The sequence below is a fragment of the Tasmannia lanceolata genome, unplaced genomic scaffold (assembly GCF_043159265.1).
Source record: "Tasmannia lanceolata isolate RefF3 unplaced genomic scaffold, GAP_Taslan_0.1 ptg000002l, whole genome shotgun sequence".
NCBI classification, from domain to species: Eukaryota; Viridiplantae; Streptophyta; class Magnoliopsida; order Canellales; family Winteraceae; genus Tasmannia; species Tasmannia lanceolata.
Window position 1 is genome coordinate 52,526,847 of NW_027518679.1, and position 24,411 is coordinate 52,551,257.

Genomic DNA, 24,411 nt, shown 5'->3' on the forward strand with positions numbered 1-24,411 from the left:
CATGATAAACAATGTCATCTTATTTTACAAAACAGATTTTCATTTTGCTAGCAACCCACCAAGATATATATCACTCCCGATTTTCTACTACTTGGTTGATTGATGATACCAACATTCGGTGCAATGTCATTTCATATGTAACACTTCCACATTTTACTCTCTCTTCTTTTAATAGCATCTCTTGATTCTCTATTACTTGTAGGTCATAATAAATTTTGAAAGCCAGACATGATTTTGTACCAAAGAAAAATAAATAATTTTATATGAAGTCACATTCTAATTCGAATGAATCAGAATAAGAATAAAAGGTAAAATCAAGAATCAAAATCAAAATCGTAGCCAAGGGGAATGTTTCCACAGTACATGTACGTCTACATGTGAAAGAGTTTAGGGACATGAAGAATTCTGATAGCAACAGAGGTGGTAGGCTCCAATGCAAGATGGATGTTGTATTTGGTGGAGTTTGGAGTCTAAAGTTGCAACTGGAGACAATGGGTGACTTCTTTCTTTAGTTATAAAACCAATACGAGGGATAGCCGTGGAATTTAGAGGAGCGAATTTATCACTACCCAATGCCTGCGTTGTGGACTTACGAATCATTCTTCTTCTCCTGTAAAGACAACTAGTATTCTATGCATTGGTGTAAAATGGTGGGCCCCACACCATCAAAACATGAGGTGTAAAATGGCGGGCTCCACCCTAATGCTAGGGTGTGGGTTTGGGTAGAGATGGTGGATCCCATCTCACCAATAACATGAGGTGTAAAATGGTGGGCCTCACCCGTGCTGGGCATAGCCATAAAATAATGGAAGTTGGAACCCGCCCATCATAATCATAGCATGAGGTATAAAATAGTGTAAAATGATGGCCCTACCAATGTTATGCTTGGGTATAAAATATTGGCCCCACCTCGTCGAAACAAAACATAAGGTATAAAGAAAGGGAAATGATACATTCGCCCCTTTTCTTTAGGTGGGAGAGCCAACGCCAGTGTACGTGGCAATCAGGCCCCGTTGAATCCTTCCCACATGAAGTACAACAACCCCTCTGCAGTCGATTACACTACTGCTGGGTGTCCCAAGTTAAAAAAAAAAGGGGCTGATATATCACTTCCCTATATAAAATGTATTCCAATAAAATCTTTTCTTGGAAAGAAAACAAATGGCAATAGAAATTAGAAAGAAACATGTTTGTGAAATAAAAAAGTGGAATGATAGAATGAAGGGCGCCTTGCAAAAATCAACTTCAAGGGCGCCCTTCACTCTATCATTCCTTAATAAAAAAAATTAATTTTAAAAAAAATCTAATAAAAGTTCATTCCATTTGTAGAGGAATCAGAATTCTTTAATTCCGCCCCGTCATTTCCGTGCCCTTATTCGGTTCCTTTTTAGAATCAAACGACGGAATAAGGAAAAAATTGGAATAGGATACCGATTCGCAGGAAAATCTAGGACGATGGTAAATTCGCGCCTACTATGGGATAATTCGCACTACTTTAAAGGAGGGGTGTGGCAGACTTGAATGTCAATTCACGTTACAGGGTGCGAATTATCCTACAATGGGTGCGAATTTATCACTGCCCAAAATCTAAGCAGAAGCTAACTATAATACGGTACATGTATTTAAGTATTTATAACCTCTCCCTCAAAAGCGGTGCCGTTACCATTTGTGCGTACGTTAAAGAAGAGAACTGTACTTTACGCACCATGTGTACGTTAGCATGCCTCACCTTTTTCTTTTTATATTTATTTAATGGGAAGTGATATTTACGCCCCTTTTCATCACCAGGACACCCAGCGTCAGTGTATCAATGGCAAAAAAGGGGCTCATGTACTTTATGTCAGAAAAATCCAGAGGCTTTGATTGCAAAGTACACTGGCAAATGGGTGTCCCTGGTGATAAAAGGGGTGTAAATATCATTTCCCTTATTTAATAATTAATTTGGTAGAGGTTGAGTAGTTGTTGGGGAGCGCTCTTTCTGTTTTTGGTGTTTGTTGGGAGCAAAACTACTTGCGAGAGGAAAGGAATCGCTTGCAGTAGAAACATCTCACTTTCTTAATATTCCACTCGAGTTTCGATCTGATCGACGGCGATTCGATTAAGTCAGCCGAATAATATGTAAGTTTTTTGTCAGATTTTTTTTTTTGCAGCTTCGGTTCTCGTTTTTTCGCTTGAAAATCTAAGGTTTTCGTCGATTGCGCTGTGTTTTGGATTTGAATCGTGGATCATGGAGTTTTTTTGTGAATTTTTCGTTTTGATTAGGTTTTTTGGGTTGGAAATTCAGTTTCAATCTGATAGACGAAGAATATGTAAGTTTTTTCTCAGATCTGTTTTTTGCAGCTTCGGATCTCGTTTTTTCACTTGAAAATCTAAGGTTTTCGTCGATCACGCTGTGTTTTGGATTTGATTCGTGGATCATGGAGTTTTTTGTGAATTTTTCCTTTTGATTAGGTTTTTTCGGTTGGAAATCTAAGGTTTTTGTAAAGATTACGCCGTGTTTTAGGTTTAACTCGTGGATCATGTTTTTTTTTTTTGGTCAATTTTTCCTTTTGATTTGGTGGAATTTTTGGTAGAGAAGTCAGAAAGCGTTGTTTTTGAGGAGAATGGATTAATTTACCCGAAGAATATGTTAGTATTTGTTTTTTCTTCTCAGATCTGTTTTTTGCAGCTTCCAATCTCGCGTTTTCAGATGGAAATCGAAGGTTTTGGTCGTTTATGCCGTGTTTTGGATTTGATTCGTGGATCATGCAATTTTTTGTGAATTTTCCCTTTTGATTAGGTGGACTTTTTGGTAGAGAAAGCAGAAAGCGTTAGTTTTGAGGAGATTTGGGAATATTTAAGGGGAAGAGTGCTATTTATGGGAAAACGGAGGAGATCGGTGTGTCTTTTAGGGATTTTCTTGATATGTAAGAGGTAAGGATCTTAATTGTTGAAATTTCGGCCTGGCTTAGAAGGCCGAATGCTTGTAATATCTGGATCTAGATCAGAAAGAGCAGTTTAGGTTATGTGATTAGTGTTTTTCTTTTCTTATTTGTGTGATTCTTATAGCGGCGGTTAAATTCGAAGAATATTTGTAGTTTTGGAGAGATTGAGTTGAGTTTCATCCGCGAATTCGAACGAAGGCATGTATATTGAGGAGCTGAAGGACGGTGAAACGGAAAGTGGAGATGAAAAATCGGTTGCAGAGGTTTATCTCCACGAGATTGTGTTATTAGATGCAAGAAGAATATTGGTTGGAGCCGGCGCACGTGTTCTTTTCTACCCGACTCTTCTGTACAATGTTATCCGGAATAAGTTCCAGTCGGAGTTTCATTGGTGGGATGAGGTCGATGAGGTACATTTTCCATGCATTCTCTACCTTTCTGTTTTACGATTCGAGTCCATGGTCAGTTGTTTTTGTGGTTCTTTTCATGTGATATTGTCATTTCTAAGGCTCAGAGAATATCCCTATGATTTAACCGACACATTGAATTTATTGCTGACATACGTCTCACCGTGTCCAACACGACACGCGTGTCCACACATGACACTCCTTTGAACACTTCTAAATGTATTGCTAGGAGTGTTAGAGTTAATATGGATGTGTGGACACGTATTTGTGTAATAATTAATAATTTTATGGGTATGTATGTGTCATCGTTTCTAAATTTTTAGATGTTGCCATGTCGGACAACTCATATCCATGTCGAAACTTGACACACGAATCTGTATCGACAAATTATGATTATATATACTTTGTATTTTAGTCCTCGTGCACTGAGCCGCCCTTTTTTATACTTTGTATTTTAGGCGTGTCCCCGTTTCTAAATTTTGGGTGTTTGCCGTGTCCGACACTCCGTGTCAGTGTCGACACGCGACACACGTGTCCGTGTCCACAAATCATAGGAATATCTTTATCGTTGTTGTCTGCTTCTATCTCTGTTCTTTTTTCTCATTTTAAGGGTAAGAAGGTCATTAATTGCGCAAGTAAAATAAAAATTGCAAAGCAACAGTAACCAGCTGAGTTGTTTACTGATTGATAGCGTTGCTATGCTTGGCTAGAAACATGATATTTAACTGCCCATGCTTTTGCAGATTAGTAATGTTGAAGGAGTTATATATGCCCAGTAAATTTATTCAGATATTGCTTCATCTTTTACACTTCTCTAATCAGCTGTTAAAGGCTGTTACCGACTTACACTTCCCTAAAAGCTATCAACATCCCATTAGAGAAGTGTTTTATAAGGTGAGGAGTGAGGATATCATTTCCCCCAACCAATAGTTGTAAAGATGTTTCTTCAAGAACAGCAGTAAAATTCATTTGACATTTTAAGAGATGCTACATTTGGCATCTAATAATGTGAACATTTTTGCCTTCAACCCTTATTTATAACTATTTTTTATTTCTGAAAGTTTAACAGTTCTCATATCTTTCTTTTCCCAGCTTTCAAGTTGGATGAAAGCCATGCAATATCTGTACTGAGTGATCAATTATAGAAAGTTGCTGTTATGTTCTGGGGGCAATCAGTCAATTTTTTTTTACATTTAGTTCCTAGCATGTTTAACCTTAGAGTGCTTCCATTGTCTGCCTTCTGTGTGTGCATTTATCTGATACATACATCCATTTTGGTGCTGAATGCTCGTGTGTATTTTGGTTTATCGACCCTATGTATAATGTATGGAGATCTCTGTTGTTTACCCTAGGAAGTAATATACTTTAATTTTGAGATAATATTGGGAGTTATTTAATAAAACATCAGTAACTCTCTCATTTTAAGTGCCAAAGTGGTGAAATTTCTACCATTCGGAGGTCGTCAAATTCTCTTTTCAAAGAAAGAAAAAAAACCTCATCAGAAAATTCAAGGGTTTGAGAGAGTTGTGGTCTCTTTACCCTAAACAGTATTAAACCGTAACTTTGAGATAATATAGGGAGTTATTTAATTCTGTTCTATCGTGTAGCACTGACACTTCATTTTCAGTTTATATTGTTAGGCGCCGTTCCATTTCCTACTGATGTCCCTCGCTTAAAACAACTTGGGGTTCGTGGAGTGATCACATTAAATGAGCCATATGAGACCTTGGTTCCTACAGCATTATATCTTGTGAGTATCTTCATTGTTTGCTTATTGCAGTTGTTTGCACTTGCACAGTTGAGTCAGTCCATGTGGGCTTCTCTTTTCAAATAATATTTTATGTATGAACTCCAGATATACTTGACTCGAGCTTCTTTGTCACTTAAAGAGTATGTTTACTGTCTGTTTGAGCATTAGAAAAATTTCACCTGGTGCTTACATCGATTGTCCATCTCAGGCATCACTTGTTTCAATTTTGAATTCCAACATCTTTGGTATAACACCATTGGTTGATTTGGAAAAAGGGCTGCCTTCAAAGGAAGTTTTATATTATTTTTTTATGAGACCTTGGACATTTATCTCTCATTCAGATGGTATATCTTAGCAAAGAAAAAAATATATTGTACCTTCACAGTACAGCCTGGAGAATCTCACTTCCTTTTGGTTAAGGGTACTCGGTCTATCTGTCCATTTTGTGATAAGTAACTAACTGTATTCCCAGTTTTCCTCTTGTTGGTGGCCAACTTTATGCTTGTTGAACTTGCAAGCCATAGAGTTCTTTTGTTCTTGCAAAGTTTGGTATTAGTTTCCAGGGTCTGCTGTATCTATGTGCTGTTTCAGGCCTGAAATATGTCCCTTTTTTGTGGTCTTCCAGTTGTTACAATGACTGGTAGTAAAAGAGTTAGTTTTGTAGGGTATTGCTCATGGTATGCCTGGTCTTTAGGTACCATTGACGAGACATATTTTTCCTTCTGATGTTAACTAACACATTTATTCATTAAGACCAATTATTTATTTATTTATTTATTTGTAGGCCTATGGTATTGACCATCTGGTGATTCCTACGAGAGATTACCTTTTTGCTCCCTCATTTGGAGATATATGCCAAGCTGTTGATTTTATTCACAGTAAGTGTTCTCTTAAATTGTCTGCCTTTTAAAGTATTTTTTTCTACTTAATTTTGTATGTTCTTTTCCTTTTCTTGTAAGTATTATCACTTCATGCATGCTAGCCTTTGAAAATTTTCCATGGAGCCTTACTTCTGGTTTGTTTTTTTCATTTCAACTTGGTATCTAATGTTTGTCATACAAAACAATATTCTTTATTGAAGTCACGTGATGAAATGGGTTTTTTAAATTACAAAACAAAATGCAGTTTTTAACACTTTTGAAGAATATCACACTTAATTGATAATAAAATAGAGAAAGAAACATAAAGAAACAAGATGAGAAACAGGACAGACTGACAATATACACTATAGAGGAAGTGCTCTCCAAAGGCAAGGGACTCTCCCAATGCCTTCCTTAGCAAGGGAATCAAACGAACCCATTCACTTCCTTCAGAACATGAGAACATTGCACCTCCAATTCTTTACAGAGATCGAGACACTTGTTAATCTGATGGGAAAACCTCCAAGAGCCAATACTCCACCTTGTAGCCCATCCAATTGTGTTTGATGTGTCCCCTTTGACCCTAAAATTCCACCCAGATATCTAACATATAAACAGAGCCCAGTGATAAGAGCCAGTGATCTTGGCTTTAGATGAATCCTTTGGTCCAAGATGAATCCGGGATGATGCGGGGGAGTATTAAAACTATGGTTCTTCCAAATTTAATGGCATTCATTCAATTTTTCAAGAGATGCATCTTGCAGTTGTTGTTTTTTTTATCATTCTCAAATACTTTATCAATTCCCACGACGTGTTCCTTTTTTTCATGCTTTCAAGTAAAACAAAGTATCCTAGGTACCTACTTGTCATGTCAGTCTTGGGCATAGTTACTAGAAACTTCCTAGTGGGATGGGAAGCTCGCTTCCCCGGAAACTCGCTTCGGAAGCTAAGTGCATTTTGCTTCCCAAATTTAGGAGAAGTGCACTTCCCATACGCTTCCTACTCATTTCCTCTTAATTAAGAGTACACTTCCTATTTAGGTGATTATGTCTTCTTAAACATTAAATATATATGAATAAAACACGTGAAACTGTAAATTCGTAAAACTTGTAATTCCAATTAGTCATGTAGCCTTCTTTTTTTCCAACTTGTAATCTTATCTATATTAAGTATTAACCATTCCTCCCTACGCTACTACAATCCTATTCTTTCTACTTACTTCTTGTTCACTTCCAATGAAGTTTCTTGCATGCTTCATGTTTACTTTCTTTTTTTTGAAATGGTTTTTTTTTTTTTTTTTGAAATGGTTCATGTTTACTTTCAACGACGCTTTACACACATTTTCTCTTTACTTTCTTTAGAGCTTTTTGCTTCCCGCATTTTCTGTTTTCTAAAACCCTCGCTTCCCGCTTTCACTTCCCACATCGCTTCTCGCACTCCCTTCACACTCTGGCAACTATGGTGTTGGGTAATATTTCCCTCAAGTGTTACAGCATCCCCCCTGTAGAAGTATTGTACAAAAAAATATGTTCTATTGCAACACAATTTTTGTAAAGAAAATTTGTTGGATTCTTGTTCAGATTAGATTGGCAAGGTGTGCTTGTTCGTTAAGTGAAGTATATACTTCTAGGGATGGAAGTGCTGTAACTTGTAAGAAATGGCTGTCATTCCTTTGTGAAGTGCTTCACCATTGTTCTGTTTTAATTGTTTTTTTCTTTATCTGTTCTCGTGTGGGGCCCTCACGAAGATAATGCATCTTGTGGGAAAACAACATATGTTCACTGTAAAGCGGGTCGAGGACGCAGCACGACGATTGTTCTATGTTACCTGGTTGGTGACACAATAAACCTTTTTGAATTAAAAGATACTAATAAAAGGAACGAACACACCGAGTTATTAATACTTCTTATTACAGGTGCAACACAAAGGGATGACCCCTAATGGTGCATTCGAGTATGTGAAACTGAAGAGGCCAAGAGTTCTTTTAGCTGCTTCACAACGGCAGGTACTCTGCTCTAACCTTCAGCTGGGTTTCACTTTCTTTTTGGCTTTGGTTTTTTACCTCAAATTTTCTGGAGATGGCAGTAATTTAGAATAATTGATTCTTCTGGAGATGGCAGTAATTTAGAATAATTGATTCTTCTGGAGATGGCAGTAATTCGAATAATAAACAAGCACAAACAGGCATTTTACATACATAGCATCTACCTACATATGTTCTTATCATAGATATTCATAAGTTACGTGACATGCAAATACCTATACATGCCCAAATGCATGTTCACATTGCATGATATACATGCACATGGAACCACAAAGCATGCAATCACTTGTCAACATTGCCACCGTCATTGTGGCAGTGTTTATTGGGTGTCACTTACCTAGTTACCTTTTGGAGGATCCATCCATGTAGAGTTCCAATCTCCAGATATGGCACTTTTATTGCAAGAATGCCGCTTGGCTTTGTTTTTCGAAGTGAGGTGGGGTCTTCAGCTAGTTTTGGCAATATCTGAAATCAGATTACTGCACTGCTTAAAGCCCTCATTATGTTTCGTTTCTGAAGACCATTAAACTCTTGTTTTTAAGTGGTGGAACCTATGTTGCATGCTTGCATCTGTATGAGTACGAGTGTTGTAACACAAACCCGAGTTGCCTGATTACGGGAATGGAAGGTGTTAGGCATTATTCCCTCTTTTTGGTAGGTAAGATTGAAATTCCGACCTCAAGGTTGAAGAACAATGCCTTAACCAATTGAGCTAGAGTCTCAACCCCATGCTAGGCACCATTCCCGCCTAGTGTATACAGGTTTTTAAATTGAAGACTTGGTTTTGTCAAAAAAGTTTGTTTAATCGGGCTTATTTTAAGTGATACTAGATCGGAACCTGAGATTAATGTGAAAATAAGCTGTCTCTGGTTTGTGGCCACAATCATCAGAGTATGCAGATGTCCGAGTGTTGGATTCTGGCAAACCTCAAAAAGAAAGATTTGTGGATTTGCCATAAAATTTAATTTAATTTTAAAGCTGTTTGCGTAATGACATGATTATAACTAGTAATATATTAAAAATTTAAGTAAATTATATAAATATAATATTATATTTTCATATAAAACTTACTATTATGACGGATAAAACTCTAAACATGTGGTAATTGTGAAGTTATGGTAGAAATATTAAAAAAAAAACAGATAAAAAGAGATCTACAAATGTCACGTAGAATCCTGAATTATTGGAATCCAACATGCATCTGACATGGGTACTTCACCCATTCAGTAGAATTCGTGTAACATAGGGTGGAACTTTTCTTTGTGATTCTCACCTCCCTTGTATGGTTTGCAGTCAGTCTTGGCCATTGATGTACATTGGTTTGGTTACAAATTGCAGGCTGTTGAAGAATATTACAGTCTGAGGGTTAAGAAAACTGGGTGCTTATACAACCCAGTTACCAAAGCACACTCTTTTGTACCTGCTCTGAAACTCATGCCTTTTGACGACTCCTCAGTTGTACTTGTGACAGAATCCGATCTTGATGGGTTCAACAAAAGCCGTGAAATATGGGCAGAGCTGAGCCTGGTCTACAGGGTCCAGTTCGCTGGACAGGCGGCCCTTGCGAGGCTTTCTTGCTTGTGGCTCCGGTGCCATGAGAAAATGGCAGCTGAAAAGGTGGGCAGGGAAAATTGCTCTGTGGACAGCTTAGACATCCCTGTTTACTGAGGAGTGAGTGATGGAAAAAGGCTTTCTTTCCTTCCTTTTTCTATTTTAAATTTACTTGTTAACCATGGGCAAAAATAATTACAAGGTATGATATTTTTTTCTTGTGGCTGTATATATAAAAGGAAATACTAATAATGTTTTATTTGTGGAAGAATAGTGATCAGGATTGCATGTTCCTTTTCTTTTATCCTGGGTGATGTTATCCGCACTCTTGTTCTGGTTTTTGGATTAGATTTGTCTCAGTGTAATATATGTAGGGAATTGATTTCGGCAGCACTGCCATATTTTGTCTCAAAATACTCCCTTATTCCGTTTCTTCATTGCTTGTTGCCAGTAACCTTAGACCCAAGAGTATGACTTGTATGTGTGGACTAGTTCAATGGTACTTGTGAAATTCTGGTCCTTGGCACCCCAAATCGGTTGCCTTGACTGGACCACGATCCGCACCACCTGCCTTTTTTTGTTGTAAGGCTCTGTTTCTTCCGACATAAAATAGGTGTAAGACAAATTTTACTCCAATTTTTACACTTAAAAATGAGCGTAGAATTATTTTTTTACGCCCATTTTATGTTGAAAGAAATGGAACCTGAACTTATTATTATGAAGCAAAGACATAAAATTTTGGTTAGCAAGAACAAGAAAACAGTGTTTGGTGGGCAAAGTTGCATTAAAAAACTGATCCTTCCCTCTTTTTTTCTTCCATGGTTAGAATTTTTGTGATATTTTGATGTTTCTTTTCAATATTTTTCATCAAAATTTAAGGGGATTTCATTGACTCAGTCAAGTTGCCTGTTTTACGTTTATTAGGCTAAGTTAGCCAATCCAAAGACCATTGGGAACCTTGCTTTGTATCTCAACCTTGCTTACCAAAACTAAAATAAAACAATGTTTACAAAACTATCAAATTATCATCCAAGTCAAATGCTTCCACACCAAAGCTCATTTATTTCCTAAACCATTGCTGCTCAAAACAATCACTTTCAATGGAGATAAATAAAACTCTACAATTGTTTCATTAAAGTTATCCATAGAGCCATTGGGAACAACTGTTCATACCCACAATGCCATGAAATTCTCACCACAGCCCTCCATATTATTTCGGTGAATTTGCTCCCTCAAGCAACTGGTACTCCAATAATGTGAACATGAAGTTACCAGAAAATATTGCTTCCTTGTCTGCCCATTAAAAAAAAAATCAAGAACTTGTCAAGAGAGAGTGATTTAGACCAAGTTCTAAAGAATATCTTTTAAAACCTAAAAAGAAACACAATTAACTAGCAAGAAATGCTAAAAAATTACCTAGATAGCTAACTACATCCAAAGAGATAAAAATATGAATAAAGTCGGAGAACAGAGAAAAATGTTGTGTTACCAGTTAATGACAGGCAAGTAGACTCCCTTCGAGCATACCTCGACAGTGCCTGAAAACATAAGATGAACTAACAGGAGTCAGTTTCTTCACAGCTAGAGGACAATTCCCACAGATGGAAAAACATTAAAAAACACGCTCATGTTTGTAGTTCAGCCGACATGGATAATAGTGTGTAAAAATCTGCATTCAGCGGTGTCCGATGCACTAGTTTGTTTGGGCAATTTTTGCAAGTATGTGCATTGCATAAACAGTCATATATCCTAAATCAACATGAAAATAAGTATTTTGGTTTCCAAGTTTGACTCAGCTGAGTCAATGAAGCACTAACCAAATTTACAAATAAAAAAGTCTCAGTTGGGTTTTTTTTTTCATATAAAATCAGTTTGGAATCAGAAGTTTGAACCACGCCAAACAATTCAGGTAAGTTTAAACTTGGTCAGTGAGCTACTGTGAATTCATAGCAGGTATACTGTGGAAAGCAAGGGAGACGAGTTCACTTCAGTTTGAATTTTCAATCTAAAATGATCACGTTTCGCATGCTTGATGGGCCTCTACAAAAGTCCCTAAACTACTTTCTTAGATGCATCTTGTATTATATTCTTCTCCAGACATTAAATTTACTGTAGTCATATTATTTTTTTCGTTTTGTTTTGAATGGTTACTGTAGTAATATTATTCCAGGTCAATTCTATGTATTTTCTTCCATCTTATAATGAAGGTCCACGTAAAATGCAAGGATTCTTTGTTAATTAAGCTATTTGGTCCACATGAGTTTGAATTTTGATTCAAATAGATTGAACACTGACATGACGGTATTATCTTAAAATCGTGATTCAGATGCATGAACATGCACCCAATCCAACATATGGATATTTACAGAAAGCCTACTAGCATAAAGGAGAACTTTATTGATCGACATTGAATATTGATAAACATCGAATATGGAAATGTACACACACAATCTGATTGAAGAACCCAACTAACCGTATATCAGTATTTTACCACAATCACAGTGAGTCTGTTCTAATAGTTGGTGATTTGGATTTATTAGAAGCTAGATAGGCTTGTCAGATTAAAGAAATATAAATAATTAAACGTGGTTTATTAGGGGCACGCTTGCCAACGTGGTCTCGCATAAACTTGACGCTGTCATCATGGATGCAAGTCTCTGTTTGGTACATTTATCGTGATTAAGATAACAATAAAAAGTACATCAAAACAGGATAGAGATGCCTCGTAACAGCTAAAACTGATTTATTAGCAGAAAAGAGGAAGAAAATAACATGCCTGGACTGCTGTGGCTGCAGCATCATTCGGCGTCTCCAAACCATCATCAGAGAAAACATTCCTGCAATATCAGTGGGATAAGCGTCTCGGCATATTGTTGTGCAATTATCATTCCCAATACCAAGCAATTATACCATGATATCATCAACTTGCATGACAACTAATATGCAAAGGCAAATTTTGGATAAAAGAAACACATCGAATTATGTATTCTCTAACATCCTAGAAGAGAGAATGACGAACAAGATTGCATGAATAATAATTGCATGTAATAACATGTAATAGAACAACAAAGTATGAAAAAAGAACAAGCTTATGGGAAATCAATCATATGGAAACATTGCACCAAAAAAAGTAAGGGATCTTCATAAGAGCCCTAAAGTTCATAAGCTAAGGGCTCCCACTCCCTAAAGTTCCTGGAATCATTGCTTTCTTGCTCTCGCATCAAAGTTTGCCCTTCTTTCTCACCGAATTTTGTCATGCCAGACAAGAAATAATCATATATATATTTTTTTTGAAAAGCAACAAGTATTTTATTGAAAGTTATAACCGTATACAACAGAGGAGGACAAGTTGTCCCACCAACCAGTAAGCATATAGTGTATCCCAAAGATTCCCAGAATTTTAGTTAGCAGACCTCCAACCCCCAACTACAGTATCCGTGTATATGCTAAGGACACCTAGACAATAACCTAGCGAATCCCACCCTAAACATACACCCCAGCAGACCTGTCAATCATCAGAAGTGCTAACAGCAGAAGAAACGAAGACCAAGGAACATTTGGATAACTATTTTGACCATGAGTAACTTTTTTTTATGATTTGGTTGACTTTGAAAAGTTCTATATGGGATTTTTTTAAGGGAAAAATACAGATACACCCCCTCTAGTTTGTGACACATTCAATTCTAACCCTGACTTTCAAAACGTGACAAATACACCCCCTGAAGTCATAATGGATTTTTTTAACGTGACAGAGTAGACGGCGAGGCGGAAATGACCAAAATGCCTTCATCTTCCCCAACTGAGAATTAGGGTTTTCATACTTGAAAACTGAAAAATTAGGGTTTGATTCAAACCCTCGTTTATTTATCAACACAAACCCTCAATGTAGGGGTTTTATTTGTCTTCTTTCACATCATTATCATGCTTTGAACAAAAACCCTAATATTTTAGGGCTTTTTTGTCTTTATCAATGTTTTTTCTTGAAATGTGTGGTTTGATGTAGCCATGGGGTAGGGTTTCATTGTCTGTGGTGGGGGTACCGAGATGGGTAGACGATGGCGGTGGCCGGAGATTGCGACGGCGGTAGTGATGAAGGAAATGGCATAACCCTAATCCCTCTGTAAATGGCTTAAAACCAGTGACGAGGGTATTTCTGTCCTCAAAATCTTAACCTAGGTTAGTTTCAACTTTCAGCCTTTCCGTTAGGTTAAACTGATGGATCGTTCACGGAGGGGGTCTAACTTATACAAATTGAAACCTCAGGGGTGTACTTGTAACGTTTTGAAAGTCGGGGTTAGAGTTGGATGTGTCAGAAACTAGAGGAGGCGGTGTAAATGTATTTTTCCCTTTTTTTAAAGGTAACGAAACTTTATTCCTATGCTATCAAGTTATCAACTGAGATACATCAGGTGGGCGAGGCATCATACAAATGCTATAAACAGTTACACCAAAATCCCTACACGAGAATACATTGCATCACCAGCCCATAGTACCACTTCAACTACCCTATTTGCCAAGAAACAAGTCCCCATAGCCAAAAGACCTAAATTCGGACGACGCCCTAGGCTCTTAAAGGCTGAGATAATACATTTTCGATGACCTGTACTTCAGTCAATTCCACTCCCTGTTTTGTCAAAGAGTCGGCAGCTTCGTTTGCTGATCTTCTCATGTGTTGGATTTGAGGATTTGCAATCCGAATGAGATCCCGAATTTCAGCAATGATAGGGGCCAACAACCAAGGGCCTTTTGTTTCCTTTGAGGCCCATGCTATTATGTTGGTAGTCATCTTTGATCAAGAGAGGGCTGATCCGAACTTCCACGCACAACTTGAGACCCCATAATAAAGCTCTTGTTTCTGCTTCATTTGAGTCACAAAAACCAGTTGGACCTGAATACGACATGGTGAGTACAGGTTGACACAGCTGAGTACTTGATTGACACGGTCATAACTCGGGAGAGTCAAAAGGAGTTTTGATTGACTTCGTAGGGCAAAAAGCAGACTTCGACAAGGACGCGGCCAAGGGAAAAAGGAGTCAACTCGGGGGAGTCTACGACGATGGGGAGGAGTTTCAAAACTATGGGTCCAAGTGTCGCTGCGCCAGGGTTCACATTGTTTGTATCAGTAGAAATATGTTATATTCCGATAAGATGTATGCACATCATAAAATTACAAATATGATGATCAATATATGTTACTTATACGTAATATCAAAATTGCATCAATTCAATTAAATGAGCCTTATTATTCTTTGGCATCACATTATACAGTTAATCATTTGACTCGACATTATTTCAAGCATGTTACCTTTTTTTGTACAAAACCATCTTACTTGTTTGAGGGGCGTGTAAAGAGAACCTAGAGGTGCAAATATGACAAGGTTGATCTTTTTTTTGCTAGGTAAGATGAGATTGAATCTCCGACCTCTAGGTTGAAGAACAAAGCCTTGACCATAGAGCTAGAAGCTCAATCCCATGACAAGGTTGATCTTAACACTAGCACAAAATTTTGAAGTAGGAAACGAACATTAAATATTGAGATGAGGCAAAGAACATGATGAATGTGCTAAAACCTAATGCTAAAACCTACATGTGGCTCTCCTAAGCACCATGATTATGCAGGGAAGCAAGAGGTTGCATGCACCACATGGTTAATTATCATTTGGGAGTTGATAGTCTATCCATCTATCTATCTACTATCATTGTTGTGCCCATAGGCATCCATGGATTTTCTACTCTTGGGACCATTGGAAATTTGAAGCTACGACGATTATGTGCTTTCTCTTGTTTTTCTGCCCGCCAAGGTCTTTCGTCTAAAAACTGAATATCAAGAGTAGCCTGAATCTCTTCCTTCCTCATTTCTTGCTTTGTACACCAATACCACATAAGGCAATTTTGTCATTTCATAAAATGGTCTTACCCATCCACAACCTTACAAACAAGTGTGAGTGGTTATAACTCTGTGGAAGTGTGGATGTCAGGTCTCCATATTTTAATGGATATAAAACCACAGATACTTTTGCCTAACCTGGGGTGAAATATCCGCTTACCATCATGATCTCTATAACTTCTTGGTGGAGAGCACTTCTAAATGCAGAAATGTGTAAATTTATTGTGTTACATCGAATTCAATGTTCCAACAAACATTATGGCTAATTCAAGGTTCCTATAAGTTTTTCTTCCTTTTTTTTATTCCTAATGAACCTGATTTCACATCTCGTCACCAAGTAGGGAGAAAAACCCTCTTATGGTGGGTGGTCAGAGCCCCTAATACATTAAAGCTAAAATGGTCACATTCAGACAGACTAAAATGATAGCACGAAATAAAAATAAATTTAGTTTATAGCAAGTACCAAAGTATATTCTCATGTTCTTGTCCATGTATGCTTATTGTCAGTGCACAACTAAAATGATAGCACAAAATAAATAAAAATTTGGCACAATTCAAGTACCAAAGTATATTTTCATGTTCTTGTCCATGTATGCTTATTGTCAGTGGACAATGTGAAACTACCAGTAACTCCAAAAGCTTAAGCTGTTGGAGAAGGCATTATTTAATCATTTATACTTTAACACTCCCCCTCACTTGTGGCCCCTCTTTCTTTGGGTTGGCCTACACGTGTCACATGTGGCCCCATTTTTGGGTTGACCATAGCATGTGGATTTTTGACAACAAGGAGGTTTGAACTCAGGACCTTTGGCTCTGATACCATGTGAAACTACCAGTAACTCCAAAAGCTTGAGCTGTTGGAGAAGGCATTATTTAATCATTTATACTTACACAGACAACATTTTGACCAACCATCAGTGAATGCCGTCTAAGTCCCAAGCAAGAATGGTCCACCAATTATAGACCCATGCTTACAATGGAGCCACTTCGAGATGTCTCCCATATTCCTTGCAGTCAGGATCAAGACCCTGTGGGATGATATGGAAATTTCTTGCCTTAATGACTTGACTGTTTCAAAACATTCAAAGTTTTTGTTTGAATGAAATGAGGGCTTCAAAACATATATAGTTTAACACAGACAACAAGGGCATCGTAAGTTAGACTCTCCACAGATACCATAGTGAAGTTAGCAACTGGCCAAAATATTTATAAAGCTTAAACCAAAACATAGACAGATTTTCAAGCATCATATGATAATCAGCCTCCAATCAGCATCCATGAAAATGATTTGGAAAGTAAGCAAAGCCTACGTTAAAGGATGTGACGGATAATTTGCAGCATATCATAATAAGTCAGTAGATACTCCCAGTCCAATTCAACACTAACATGGGAGATTTATCAGTAAAAAATGGAGTTTCATGTTGCTAAAATGCTTGACATGGCTCTGCTGGATATTTTACCTCCAAATCACATTTCGAAACTCATCTTTTTTAGCTGCAGGAAGCATGGCAGCATCATAAGCAACAATGTTCCCATAAAATATCTTTTCCAGATCTTTCATCCATTTACTCAATAGCAAGTTTACCTGTGATTTAATAGTACACAAGGAAAAACACATGGTAAGTTGAATGGCTATGATGGGGACGTTCTAGTGGTCTGTAGCAGTTATTCTAGTAGCTTATAAAGTGGGGCATGAAGTTAAAATTTATTTTCTTAATTTTATTTTTCTTCTGAAGAGTGAGTTAAAAGTCTAAATTGTTCCTAGCTGATAGGATCACATAAGCTCCACTGGAAGAGATGTGCATGTGATAAACTATCCTTAGAATCCATGATAGAGAAAAGTTATAAAGTTTAAGAAGAGATAAATGCATGCCACTTTGGGATAATGAACTGTAAAGATCTGAATCAATTTATTTGACTTTTATGCAGTCAAATCACATTTAGTAAGGTTAACAAATAAGGGAGATGATTTTTTCGCCCCCACCTGTAGGGTAATCTCTCTCTCCCCCCTTTTACGTGAATTATGGGCAGATTTTAACGTTTTTTGACGTCAAATCACGTTAAAAGGGGGGGGAGGGGGAAATCTTCGCGATAGATTTCGATGCATAGCGAACCCTCTGTTACAGAAACAACGTAAAGGACAGGCTGTCACCAGCCTTCAACCCATTTGTAGGATTTAAGTTTGCTTCCAGCCAAGTTGATCATACATAAGCTTTGCATACAATTAAATTTTGAATTTTTTCATAAACTTTCCGTATCTTTTGAGTTGAGATTTCTTTTAAATTCTCTGACATGATTTATAATCAAAATTAGTTGCCAACCAAGCCATTTCACAATTCATAACCTAGGTCACAAGTACTGTTCTCGGGAATTTCTCGGCAAGGGGAAATCTCAATAATTTTTTATTTGTTATTTTTTCTGGGTTTATATCGGGAAAAATGATAAAATAAAATAATTAAAAAAAAAAACAAATAATATATATATAATTTAAAAATAGAAAATGGATATATTGTAAAAATATGGTGATGTTAGCATTATATTTTCATGGTAAATGATCGAAATGAAAATCTCAACTCAACTCAACAAAGCCTTTGTCCTAAGCTAGTTGGGGTCGGCTAAATGAATCCCATAGAAAAGAATCATGAAGAAGGCAAAAGGAATCTACCCGGCTCTAATCTTGGTTCTAGTTGGGTTCTTCTACGTGGATCATTTTCTTCCATTCTATCCTATCCAAGGTCATGTTCTCTGTTATGTTCCTAGCTATCAAGTCTTTCCTCATTGTTTCTACCCAAGTTGTTTTCAGTCTGTCCCTACCACTTTTTACTCCATCAATTTGGCACGAGTCGCCTCTTCTCACCGGAGCATCCAAAGGCATACGTTGGATATGTCACAAATATCTCTTTTTACTCCATCAAAATGAAAATATCGCTATATATTTTTTTTAATGTAGAGATTTTGTCGTTTTATCAAAATGTCGCGATAAAATAGTGATATTTTGAAAATGTCAGAGATATTTGTGACATAACTCAAAACAGGTAGCCCACCATTCCAAATTTTTTTTGAATGATACCATTACAAATTGATTGTGACAGATCCATATAAAAAAAATACAGTTCCATGTTGTGATCATTGGAGGACCATATGCCCACTAGCTACTCCAATATATGGCACTATAAACATAAGATGGACTATGATTTGATCAAATAGAAGGTCGTTACAAACAAAATAAAGAAATGTTAGCCGCCATCAAAAGATCAATGTGGCATCCTTGCAAAAAAAAAAAAAAAAAACTAACAAGATGGTCAGGCATACATGTGCTACAAGCTCCCAATGCATTGAAGTGCAACTCATTTGAGATGGAGCATTGGAGATAATTAACTTTTACTATATTCTATTTAGTGGGGCCTGTACAGAGAAGATAAGTAACCTCTGTGTTGAGATGCTACAAGGCGGTCAAGGGGCAGAGATTCAACTTCTGTAAGTCATCAGTCATCAGGGTGAGGACGGGAAATGAGGATGTTGATCATTATGCCCGTATAATGTTGGGGTGAGGATGTTGATCATCATGCCAGTCATCAGGGTGAGGATGTTGATCATTATTCACTTCTGAATCACTGACCAAGGTTTGAAATTTCGGTTTCGGTATCGGATTTAGCTGTAGATGAAACTGAAATTTCGGCCAAAATTCGGTAAAAAAACAAATTTCATTATTGTCCCCACATTTCGGCAACGTTTACCCGAAATTTCGGAAATTTCGGCCGAAATTGGTACTTTCAGTGTCGGTCCGGACTCCGGACTGACATCCGAAATTTCGATGGGTCGGCCGAAATTTAAAACCATGTCGCTGACTAGGGATTGCAATATGCTAGTTCAAATTCAACATTCTTTGAGCAAGAAAATTATTTCGATTAATTTTTAACTGATAATGTGCGAATTTCACCCAACTGAAGAGAAATGGCTCAGTTATATTAAATTCCAAATCAATTTAAAGTTAATGAAGAATTGATCACTAACCCCAGCTTTAGATACTCTCAGTTCCAAATCATGATTGTAAATCTCATATAGGTACTGCCCGAACTCAACACCTTCCTTTCCCTCTTCTTTCAAGCGTCGTAAGAAAAGCCACATATGAAGCACAAGCAAAGAAAATGTTGTTCTAAAGGTTTTCTCCAATTGAAATACTGCATAAATGAAAGGAAAAATAAAATTATGGCATTGCAAACCTATGTGCATACAAAAGTCCAATAATTGCCATTGAATACAGTCTAGTAAATCTATCATGACAGACAAATTAACCCTCATCAGGAAGCACAATGGTTAAAGGCTGCAATGCAAGGGTTTAGGAAGACAGAAATATCTTACTACATCAAATTTGCATTGATGCTTATCTTCATATAAATACCAAGGGATAACGAGGAGAGGTTATTGTTATAACATCTTTCATGGACTCTCAAGAGTCAAGATAACATGGAAAACAATAAATGATGAAATATTAGAATGATAACTATACAATGATGATATCTTCGTCGAGAAGGACAGAAAACCCAACACATAAGTCTCCATTATCAGTAGGATAAATTCTAACAAATTTCCTTCTGAAAAATAAAAAACTTTTTATCACATTTACCGAAAATGGACATTTATCTACAAGGATGCTTGTATTCAAGGAAAAATATCCCCATATTGACATGGGTATTCTGCAGAGACATCTTGATTTTTTCAACTAAACATAGAATTTGAAGGCTGAATACAACTACTATGGTAGATGCAAATTAATGGCAAGCTCCATTCAGGAAAAAATCTAAAAAAAAAAATGATAATAAAAATGTGTTTCACAAAGACCCTTGAGCCAATGCATATCAAAATGGGTGAGTGAAGAATCCATGCAATTTAATATTATGATAGGGTGGGGCCACCATTGCTTATGTGGTTCCTACCCTTGTACACGTCATGTTTTGATGGGTGGGGCCCATCATCTCCGCCCACACCCATGCATAGAGTGGGACCCACCATTTTACACAATGCATAGCATGGGCCAAGAATGATAGTAAAACATACTCCAATTAAGTATCAACACCATATTTAGCCCAAACAGTCACATTCCATACAATATTACAATTCAAAACAAAAATATGCTCTAAAAGCATTTTTTTTTTTTTGCTCAATGACTGAGTCTTTGGGCCTGTTTGTTTTAGATTATGACAACCGATTGTGGAGTCCCCAACTGATTATTGGACTCAAATTTAGTGCAATTTTCGGTCCAATTATCGGTTGGGGACTCTACAATCGGTTGTTATAATTTAAAACAAACAGGGCCTTCATATAGGAGAAGCACAAGATTATGTCCTTTATGATAAGCATGCTGCAATACACAGGCTTGGCATATGTGGAGGCAAATTCTTGATCATGGAGTCATCAGAAAATTCTTTTTTGCCCCACCACCTTGTGTCCATATGATGTGGACTATTAATTTGGCGGGATCCGGGGCGGAGCTGATTTAATGTGGACCATTCATTTGGTGGGCCTCATCATGGAGTTCATTGATCAACTGGCTCGGAATCTCCTGTCATAATGATTTTGATACAATGTTTGAAGCTTCTAAGACAGTTTTTCACAGCAAGGGATTCTCCTAAGTTCCCTCTTGGTTGTATTATTCAAGGTTTGAATGTAACAAAACATTGGCCATTTCGGACTTGCTGCTACCGATGGGAATTTTTTCTAAAATATGAGGTTTTATATTATGTGTGCATGTGAAGTCCAGTAGTTTTCAGAAAGTATAGTAGGGCCCACTTCTTAGTAAGATCCAAGCTGTTCATTTCATACGCCACAACATAAATAGGCGGTATCCCAGCCGTAAATCATCTCTATAAGATGATCCTAACCCTCCAGTGTGAAAAGGGACTGCACATTATACAAACCTGTATAGATCGTGGGGTTAGGATCATCTCACGGAGATGATTTAAAGGAAATTTAATATTACACACTTACATTATATATTTCGTTCCAACTTCCAATAAAATGAGCCTAGGCAAACTCAACAACAAACTTAATGGCGATATCCATAAATTGTATCTACTCTACCTTAGTGAAACAGGAATAAATAATAGATGCATAAGTTTTGGCAACTTTCAAGGTAGGCCAACAAAAATCTGCGAAGGTTGTAAACATGTACAAACAGCAAGAGAACGAGAGAGATGCAAACACCCTTTTTTTTTCTTGCAAATTGTTCTTATAAAAAAACAGACTCACCATTATATATGGCAGGTCTATCAACTTGCGAAATGATGCGCCGATATACTGCATTTGCCCCTCTAATTGATTTGCTTTGTTTACTATAAAATAGCAACAACTTGAGCATAAAATACCGAAAGCCATCATATTTTGGCTCTTCTATTCTCAAAGGTGAGTCCGGGGCCAAGGCCAATGAATGTGGCCTAGACCAAAACATGGCATTTAAATTTACCTGTCAAAACACATGGCTTATGAGCTTCAATCAATAAAGAGTACAACATATAGTTTCCTCTAAGCATAAGTATGAACCAACTGAAGGTATTAACGAGATGGATGCAAAGAGAAGGCCAACCGATACATGAAATTAAGACACCAGATTGAGATTACACTGAGAATATGTAGCATATGGTATATAATATAGTGTACATCAATTAATGGGCTTAGTTATGGATAAAAGATGAATTTTGAAGTTACATTTTATCATAGAAATTTTGGAAAGATAAATACAAAATATAAGAAAAGAAAGTAACAGAACGAAAGACAAAATCAGCAAGGGAAATGATATCAACACAACCATGTTTTAACAATTGCACAAACTCAGCTTGATTTTTCTTTTCTAATTGGTTTGCGAGAACTTTATGGGGAGTAAAATAATCTTTTACAGCTTTTTAAATAATAAAAGATAAGATGGGTTAGTGCAATTATTAAAACATGGTTGTGCTGATATCATTCCCCAATCAACAAACATCAGTGATAATTCAGCAAAATCAACAAAAACCAACAAGCAATCCACTATAATGATTTCATGGGAAACCCAATTCAATATAGTAATGATAAAACAAGAATATCAACCTTGGACGATGATATTCACCCTAAAATTGAAAATAAATTAGTCTTCCTTTATACCTTTGATTTGCCTGAGACTCCTTTTGCAAGGGAATCCTCCATAGTTGTAGACGCCGCAGCAGCAACCTTAGAATAATTTCTGTAAAAATCCTTTGGAAATTCCATTTTCCTCAGTAATCCAAACTTGGAGAAATAGCAATATGTCCTGCTCCATCTGGGTAACATTTTTGGGTTTCACCCAAATTCCCCAAAAAACAAAGAAATGGGTATTTCTGTCCAAGATTTATTCTTAGAATTCCAACCTTTCCATGAAAAAATAAAAGATGATTCAATTTCTTGATTAATTTAATAAAACTGCAAAAAAAAATAAAAATAAATAAATTGTGTGAATCGTTTCTATAGGAACCAACAGGGACTAAACTTATTCAAAATAGAAACTCTGAAAGAGAATAAACAGGGGGTGTATTACGCACCTCGGTTGGTTTTAGAGAGAACCCTTTTCTTCTTTGCTTTGTCTTTGAGCTTTGTGTTTTTAGGCTTTGTTTTCTTTTTCTTTTTCATTAGCTTCGACTTTCTGCTGATATGCAAAATTATATTTCCACATTTGCCCTTTGCGGAGATTTGCGAAAATCTCGCGATAATCGAAAAATAAGCAATATCTCGCCATTTTATGATGATCGGAATGATATTACGAGAGAGGTTATATATGGTGGGGCCCATCGCGTGTAGTCCAGTATTTGTTGAAAAGTACAGTGGGGCCCATCCCTAAGGATGATCCTATAGAGACGATCTGCAGGGTACAAACAATTTACAATGTGGCCCAACAAATGAACGGTTCGGATCATCCCACTGTATTTTTCGAAAAATAATAGACCTGACGCTAGCCACTATATAAAATCTCTAGCTTGACCTGGGCCCATGGATATTATACCAGCATGATCGAGATCAGATCCTTCATGACCCATTCTTATCGAAGAGACGATCCCTAAGGATGATCCTATAGAGACGATCTGCAGGGTACAAACAATTTACAATGTGGCCCAACAAATGAACGGTTCGGATCATCCCACTGTATTTTTCGAAAAATAATAGACCTGACGCTAGCCACTATATAAAATCTCTAGCTTGACCTGGGCCCATGGATATTATACCAGCATGATCGAGATCAGATCCTTCATGACCCATTCTTATCGAAGAGACGATCCCTAAGGATGATCCTATAGAGACGATCTGCAGGGTACAAACAATTTACAATGTGGCCCAACAAATGAACGGTTCGGATCATCCCACTGTATTTTTCGAAAAATAATAGACCTGACGCTAGCCACTATATAAAATCTCTAGCTTGACCTGGGCCCATGGATATGATGCCAGCATGATCGAGATCAGATCCTTCATGACCCATTCTTATCGAACATTTCTACCCATTGGATCATAGAAAGTGCACATCGACGGTTGCTATTTTATTTATTTATTGAATAATTGAGACCACGCAATATAAGTGTGAGTTTTTTGGGTCATGTCATCTCCACGATAGTACCCATAAAATGAAAGGTAAAAATCATACTAACTTCAAAGGGGCAATGGTTTTTTCGCGCCCCCCCCCCCCCCCCCCCCCCTCCTAAGGATAATGCGCCCCACTGTTAATGTGATTTGACGCCGACAATTCATGTGTTCTTTTTTGAAATGTTTATTTTGAAAGGTTTGACTGAACGCCGACAACTCACGTTAAAAGAGGGGCGCATTATCCTACAGAGGGGGCGAAAAAATCCTCTCCCTTTCAACGTGGTTGTGTCAATATCAAGCTTCTCATACTAAGATAACTAATAGTATATTTTTCAGGAGATTTTATTTGGTGTAAGGGTTTACAGCAATACGGTAGGGGTACCGCCCTTGATATTTGAGCTTTTT

At 37.1% G+C, this 24,411-nt stretch overlaps 2 protein-coding genes across 5 annotated transcripts; one reads left to right on the forward strand and one right to left on the reverse strand.

Moving 5' to 3' along the window:
- The first annotated feature begins 1,959 nt into the window (after positions 1-1,959).
- LOC143878263 (Phosphotyrosine protein phosphatases superfamily protein) lies at positions 1,960-9,840 on the forward strand. Of its 3 annotated transcripts, none has more exons than XM_077380563.1 (8): positions 1,960-2,118; positions 2,780-2,913; positions 3,049-3,334; positions 4,959-5,081; positions 5,866-5,959; positions 7,689-7,771; positions 7,857-7,946; positions 9,324-9,840. In XM_077380563.1, the coding sequence occupies exons 3-8, from the start codon at positions 3,125-3,127 to the stop codon at positions 9,651-9,653; spliced, it is 930 nt and encodes a 309-aa protein (XP_077236678.1). In that variant the 5' UTR covers positions 1,960-2,118; positions 2,780-2,913; positions 3,049-3,124; the 3' UTR covers positions 9,654-9,840. The 3 variants fall into 3 exon arrangements, with proteins under 3 accessions (XP_077236678.1, XP_077236693.1, XP_077236687.1); XM_077380578.1 differs by having other exon boundaries at positions 3,123-3,334; XM_077380572.1 differs by having other exon boundaries at positions 1,961-2,118; positions 2,669-2,913.
- A 658-nt stretch (positions 9,841-10,498) lies between these two features.
- LOC143878283 (ubiquinol-cytochrome C chaperone family protein) lies at positions 10,499-23,121 on the reverse strand. Of its 2 annotated transcripts, none has more exons than XM_077380585.1 (8): positions 22,974-23,121; positions 22,561-22,802; positions 21,673-21,886; positions 19,438-19,604; positions 16,884-17,008; positions 12,313-12,373; positions 11,026-11,074; positions 10,499-10,829 (listed from the first exon to the last, which is right to left on the reverse strand). In XM_077380585.1, the coding sequence occupies exons 2-8, from the start codon at positions 22,723-22,725 to the stop codon at positions 10,747-10,749; spliced, it is 864 nt and encodes a 287-aa protein (XP_077236700.1). In that variant the 5' UTR covers positions 22,726-22,802; positions 22,974-23,121; the 3' UTR covers positions 10,499-10,746. The 2 variants fall into 2 exon arrangements, with proteins under 2 accessions (XP_077236700.1, XP_077236709.1); XM_077380594.1 differs by having other exon boundaries at positions 22,561-22,854; positions 22,974-23,092.
- Between the last annotated feature and the right edge of the window lie 1,290 nt (positions 23,122-24,411).